At 34.8% G+C, this 7,285-nt stretch overlaps 1 protein-coding gene across 22 annotated transcripts in view; it reads left to right on the forward strand.

Moving 5' to 3' along the window:
• The window catches only part of BAZ2B (bromodomain adjacent to zinc finger domain 2B), a 117,083-nt gene extending 110,615 nt beyond the window's left edge, over positions 1-6,468 (forward strand). For 20 of the 22 annotated variants that reach the window (XM_059852370.1, XM_059852373.1, XM_059852375.1 and 17 more), the window contains 4 exons: positions 1,551-1,697; positions 2,410-2,672; positions 3,320-3,463; positions 4,629-6,468. In XM_059852370.1, the coding sequence (XP_059708353.1) occupies positions 1,551-1,697; positions 2,410-2,672; positions 3,320-3,463; positions 4,629-4,782 (708 nt within the window). In that variant the 3' untranslated portion in view covers positions 4,783-6,468. The other 2 variants (XM_059852387.1, XM_059852390.1) reach the window with 2 other exon arrangements.
• Positions 6,469-7,285: the final 817 nt, after the last annotated feature.

Genomic DNA, 7,285 nt, shown 5'->3' on the forward strand with positions numbered 1-7,285 from the left:
CTGATGAAATATACTCTTTCTAATGGAGTGTTTCTAACCTCACCTGTGACACAAGTTTTATGGAGGTTCAACATCATATATCCTTCATTTAAGATTACATTTTTTAGAAAGTTCAGATGCTGCAAATATGCAGCTTCTTTGCATGCAGAGTTCTCACAACTGAACATACAAATTAGGCAAGTGTGTGAAGAGACAAGCTGAAATATCTGTTTCCTTTTACACTCAGCAGGTCAGTCTATGTCAACTACATATACAAAAAAAGCACATGAAGGGGATGTGTCAAAATTTGCAAGGACCTCTGAACCTCAAATTCCTGAACACAAAACTTATTACTACAGCAGTAGTGACTATGATGTGATAAAGTATGATCAGTGTTGCGTAGAGGGTGGCAAAAGTGATTCTTCCATTTGTGGTCCTTTTCCTAATTTTTTAATTTCTGTCACTCCTATACAAATTCTGATTACATCTGGACAATTAAAGGATGATTTAAATAAAAGCTGTAATGTTACGCTGTACTTTTGAGTTTATATAGCTGTTACTTTAAGCAGTAGCTTTAGTGCAAAATGCTTATGAATTTGATAGGAGCACCTGAAAAGACATTGGAATGTTTCAAGATGAAGTAATATATTATGCAGAAAAAAATTTATCCCTCTCAATGGTTTAAATATTCTTTGCATTTAATTACAACACAGTTGGTTAGAGCAGGGTGCTCATAATGCCACGGTCACCGATTCATTCCCTGTGTGGCCCATTCACTTAAGAGGTGGACTCGATGATCCTCCTGCTTTTCTTCCAACTCAGAATATTCTGTGATACCAGTAAACATTCTGGTGTATGTTTAGTGCTGTCTGTTTAAACTGTATGTTTAAACATACTGGTGTATGTTTAATATATTTAATCACGTATTTGGTGAAAATATTTGAAGATTTTTTAAGTTCCTGAAAAAGATGTCTAAAAAGAAGGTAATTAGCAAAATCACACGATGTATTTAAGAAAATTGGCAGTCCTTTAGATATTTTTAAGTTAGTGTGAATTTTAGGAAGTGCTGGGATCATTTGTTTTGCTTTACTGCATTTGTTCATGGTGGCCCTTGGATAAGATCCTTACCAATTATTACGTGGGAATGCCCTTGTAAAATATAAATTTTCTTTATTAAATAACAATGTTCATATACAGTATGGGCATAAATGAAGAGAAGATTTCTGAGATAGTATGTTTGGGCCAAGAGGTTTTGATAGGTATACCTTTACTTCTCACTGACATTAATGAATTATAAAAAGTGCTCATCTTTTTTTGTGCTCTAGGGATACTTGTCTTATAATAAATGAATTGCTTTTCCAACATGTTCCCCAAATGTAGCCTTTAATTTAGTTCCTTACATACTCCATATATTCTTCTATGGATATCATCATAAGCAGATTCTGACCAAAGTAAAATGAATGTATTTTTGAGAGTGAATTTATGTGTTTGAAGGAGAGCGGTAATTTAGGTACTATTTATGTGTTTCAAATTTTAAAAATTGAATTAAACCCATTTTTCATCAATTACAGTACTGCCAAATTTGTCGAAAGGGAGATAATGAGGAACTGCTGCTCCTTTGTGATGGTTGTGATAAAGGCTGTCACACCTACTGCCACAGACCCAAGATCAGCACCATCCCAGATGGGGACTGGTTCTGTCCTGCCTGCATAGCAAAGGTAACACTCCTGTCAGGATGAAGGGGCTGGAGCAAGTGACTGGTTTATTATGTGTGGTAGAGTTACAGGTCTACCAGTGCTTTTTTCAGTGAAAATAATTGTCTGTATATTTTATGGGGAGCTCTCATTAAATTATGAAATTAGTAGTTCTATTTAACTTGTATTTTAGTAGCAGTAAAGGCCACAGTTTTATTTGTTCTAAACTATGGGCTTTTTAATGTGGGTAGGTCCAGAATTTTCATGCTTATTCAATACCATAATTTTTAATTTATTTTTAAAAATTTATTCAGTATTTGTTTTTGAAGTTTCATCATTAAGTGTTGACAGACCAATGTGTCAGGCTCTGTTTCAAAAGAAAAATCAGAGAAAAAACTTAGTGAATTTTTTTTTTCGTATGTTTGTATCAGCCATTTAGTAATGGACGAATGTTTGTCTGAAAGTATGCCAACTTGGTTGTTAGGAGGTATTGTTGTACTAATTTGAATGTCAAGTGCTTTTGTATTGTCACAAGTTGAGAGCCTAGGTCATGAGTACCAGGAATTTCTGCAGCCTTATTTGCCTTTAGAGAAGAGCAAAAAGTGAATAATCTCTAATATTAAATATTTAATTTGTTTTGGTACTTCTGTTTCTGATCTTCATTATTGTCTGTCGGTGATAACAGAGGTTTCTGTAATTTCTAGGTTATTACTTATTTCAGTTGTCTCTATTGTAGGCAAGTGGTCAAACTCTAAAGATAAAAAAACTTCAAATTAAAGGTAAAAAAAGTAATGAACAAAAGAGAAGCAGAAAATTACCAGGGGAAACAGAGGATGAAGACTCTGCAACTACAAGTGTTGCCTTAAAAAGAGGAAAAACAGACCCTAAAAAAAGAAAAATTGATGAAAATGTTTGTGTAAGCCAGTTAAAGCAAGAAACTTGCACTGCTGTTAAGAAACCTAAGAGAGATGGAGACTCCAAGGACCTGGCTATATGCAGGTAAAGTGTCAGATGCTAAATTTAGGGGTAAGTCTTGTTGAAACAAGTATTACTTGATCCTTTTTCTCTCTGTTCTGGGAAACAGCAATGCTGTTCTTTGACAAATGTCCATATCTATACACATTTTGTGTGTGTGTGTGTGTGTGTGTCTATGTATGTATGTATGTATATATGTATACCTATACACAGGTGTGTCTTCTGGGAGAAGAGTGAAGCCCAGCCCCAGCAGCAGTGGCACTGACACTTTGATACAAGGGTATCAAGGACAATGGGCGCACGTGAACCATCTGCTGTGGTAGCATTGCTGCTCAGTCAAAAGGGACATTGTTTAGCCTTGGCACACTCCTGGAAAGTCAGTTTTAGCAGCTGGTTTGCTGAGGATCAAAGTTGCAGGACCATGTTTTCGTTTGGAGTGTTGATCATTAGAATTTCATCTCGCATAGGTCGCCTGGAGAGAGCTTAATGCTATATTAGTTACTTAGTTGTCTCTATGTACATTGTTCTCAGCCTTCAACAGGGTGCACAGAAGATTTCCTTTTGTAAAGTGAATAGTTTGGCAGCTCATAGGGAATTCATGTAATAGTGAAAACACTGTGAATGTATGAATAAAATTTAAAAATTCTGATTCAAAACCTTATTTTATTCAGTATGATTCTCTCAGAATTGGAAACTCATGAAGATGCCTGGCCTTTCTTACTTCCTGTAAACTTGAAACTTGTTCCTGGTTATAAGAAAGTTATTAAAAAACCTATGGACTTTTCTACCATTAGAGACAAGCTAAGTAGTGGACAGTAAGTAAACCTATTGTAAATTGTACTTTACATTTTAAAACTATTTAACCACTGAAATACAATACATGATTAAAATTAGCCAAACTATATTGTTCTGCTCTGACACATCTGTGATTACTTTTACAGTCAAAATAAAAATTCTTTATTGTATGCTTTTATATTTGCCATATCCAAGCAAAATAGCATGTTGGATGGGAGAATGTGTGGAACTGGCTGAAAAATAATCAAAATGCCAGGTCAAATGCACCAAAACAATCAAAAGGAACCTTTTTTTCATGGAGACACCTTAGTGTTATTGCATGTCAGAGAGAACCAACTGTGAAGGCGTTAAGCTTTTGGAGTCCCTGTAAATGCTGTGGTTGTGGAGTGAAATGACAGCTCTTTTGTAGGTAACACTCCCGTAATGGTGGTTAATCATTTTATAGCCCTACAGTTAAACTGCACGGATTCTTTAAAGAGAGCACCACGCTGCATGCCTCTGTGTACCTTCCCTCCTTGTTAATATCCCTGTGCTCTAATGAATCTGTGAAGATGGACCCTCTGCAGTGCCTGTTGGCTCCACATAGCAACTTCCCTAGGATAGCACAAGAAGCATTTTAACTTCTTCAGACTTTTTCTCCCATGAATATGAGATTTAAATGCTTCCCGTGTGCTCATATCACTAGACTTGTAACTTCTGTTATTTTTAATAATTCCTATGAATATTGGAACAGTCTTTGGGCCATTCAGGGGTATGTTCAGGATAATAAAATGAATTAGTAAAGACAGTGTCACAAGATTATTTGGGCAGCCTTTTTTTTTTAACCCATTTGTTCCTCATTTCGATAAATTCAGCTGTATTCAATATTTTGAAAGGACCCTGAACGCAAGAATAGATGCATACATGGCAAACAGCCGTAGCATTTTAGCTAGAAAGCTGTTAAAGAGAGGGAGGAATTAGTTATCTAAAAGTTTGTTTTCGAGTACAGGCATGAAATTCTGCCGTAGAAAACTTGTGAGGAAAATAGCAAAACAGTGACAGGAGAGTATTTCCTTTCACTGATGTTCATTTTCTTGTTAGAAATTCTAATTTAAATTCTTACTTAAATATTTTCTCATGTAGTGGAAATATTTTTCCTCTGATTCTCTGTGTTCCAAAAATCATTCACTTTTTTCCTTCTTTTAGGTACCCTAATCTTGAAGCATTTTCGCTGGATGTCAGGCTTGTTTTTGACAACTGTGAAACTTTCAATGAAGATGATTCTGACATAGGCAGGGCTGGCCACAATATGAGGAAGTATTTTGAAAAGAAATGGACAGAGATTTTCAAAGTGAGCTGAAGCTATTAGGACTCTTTTTTTTATTTTATTTTTTTTCCCTTCTTTTAAATGAGGACTGATAAGACCAGCAATGTGAACTGTATTTACATGGAAGTGCAAGGCACATACGTAACTAATTTTTTTCCTTCAAAATATCACAGAGTTGTGATACTAGTTTTAAAGGCTTCACTCCTACAGCAACCATGGCCCCTTGGTTATTGGTTTGTGTGTTTTAACAAACTAATTTAGGTAGAACAGGGAAGCACACCCAAAGAATTTCAAAGGAAGGGGTGTTATAGTGCAATAGCAATTTATCAAAACGCACTGAATATTCAACCACCAGAGCTCTACTTGGGGAAATGGTTCTCTTTTCCCTTTCAATAAATATCTATTTTTCTTTTTTTTTTTACTTTGTAGTTTATTTTTTAGTGAATGTATTTAATTTTATGAATTATTTATGATTATACAGCATTCAGAATCTTCGTTTTCTGTGAAAAGGAAGAACTAGAAAATTGCTTTAAATATTGAAAATACAACAAGGAATGTTTTAAAATATAAAACAAAGCCAAGTAAAACTGTTTACACTGATGTGCTGTGAAGGCACTAAAAATTAAACTTTACTGTAGAGTTACGAGTACATTTATATATATGTTGCTGCATCACTTGTGTAGTTAAATTGTATTTCAAGACAGTGAAGAAAAATTGAGACATGTATATACTGTTCATTATTGTTTATATTAAGTCTTGTTTTAAATATGTATGATGTGTACATATTGTTTGCAGACATTATTGTTTATGCCTTAGGAAGATGGTAGCATTTTATTTTAGTCTTTAAGTAATTATAGCTCTATGGCTTGTACAGTAATTATCCTCTACCAACACTGTGGAGTCTCCTTAATCTTGGTAGTGCCTGCCTTTAAAACAGGGTGTAGGGGATATTAGTTTTCCATTTTTCTATTTTGTTATATAATTTCAAGCCCCCACGGCCTCAAATCCAAGTGTAATCATTATTTGTATCCACGTGGAAGAAAATTGTGACAATTTCCTACGCACACAGTATTTTTTCATAGAAACATTTCCTCCATTTGCCTTGCCACAGAATAACAAAAGAAGACATTTGTAACCACTGTGTTTTATCTACTGTGTGTTGTGGTGGCCTGTTGGGGCAGATAGATCGGAAATTTTTTTTTGTACTAATGTAAGAGTACTTGAAGTTTTATTTAAAAAATGTTGTGGAAAGGTAGCATTCTTTTTCTTTTCCCTTTTTAGGAGTGTTATTTTTCACTAGTATGTGTGGCACGGATACAATAAAAGACTGTTTTGCAAACCAGATTTTCTTGACAATTTTAATACTTCAGGTTGTATATATACAGGTTTCTTGGTTTGGGGTATTTTTTAGATAATATGTTGGGAGTCCTGCGTTTAACATTGAGTTCTTAGGATGCATCAAATTCTCTTGGGCTTTTAATGGTAGTTCATAAGAAGCAGTTGCCAAGCAGTCAGAGAGAAGTTCCCTGCCTGTAAATAACAGAGGTGTTGCAAGGTTGAGATCACTGTCCTTATGGACATGGAAATGCACGTTTGGTCGTGTTTCTGAAAACTGCTGTCCATGTAAGGTTCTACAGGCCCTTTTTTGGCCTGTAGATGGGCATTAATCATAATCCTTGCTCTGACTGAAGAAAATAAAGAGATACTGTGGAACCACAATATCTGTAGTTCTCTCAAAATAATGTTGGGGTGTTGGTTTTTGCTTTTAAACTAGGTCTGCCGTGTTTGAGTCTTAGTGCCTATTTTTTAATTAATGATTCCATTGCTCTCCCCAGAATATCTTGTTCAGTAATATTTTCCTTTATTACAAAGTTCTGTTAGAATAATCTTTATTACTTTGAATAAAAAAAATCACATTTGGGTGTCAGACAGTCTTGCATGCTAAAGTGAACTTCCATACTGACTGCTCTGTGCCTTTCCTTTTCATGACCTTTCTGAAGACTTAAGTAAAGAGGTTTGCTGACATGTACCAGAGATGTGAAGATTAATCAATGTTTTGAATTTATGACTGTAAGCCTGTAAGAAGATGTTATAAATATGCTTAAGTAATTGAGAAATCTAGTTCTTCAATGATTTTTTTTTTCAGATTCTGTGCTGGTTTATGCTTTGTCTGCAATACTAGACCTGTTAGTTTTCTGAAATATCTGACAGGTCACTAGCTGCACTACATACAATATCTGTCTTCATTACTCTTGCAGTAAAATTAAATTTACAGGAAATACTATATTTGAATGGCAAGCTTGAGTCATGCATATGCCCTCCTCTATCCATAGAAAAGAGCAGGGATTTAACCACTCGAAAAATGTGTGTAACATTTCCTCTTTGCTAATTTCTCTCCTGTTGATGTTTGTATGTTTTCTTAAGAGGAAAAATTTTCCAGTGTGCTCTCATCCTTTCTGAACAGTGTGCCAGTCTTAGTTTACAGAATTTATCCTGAAACTTTCAAACTTACTATTTTATAAATACTGTAATGACA

Source organism: Haemorhous mexicanus, chromosome 8 (genome assembly GCF_027477595.1).
Source record: "Haemorhous mexicanus isolate bHaeMex1 chromosome 8, bHaeMex1.pri, whole genome shotgun sequence".
Classification (NCBI taxonomy): domain Eukaryota; kingdom Metazoa; phylum Chordata; class Aves; order Passeriformes; family Fringillidae; genus Haemorhous; species Haemorhous mexicanus.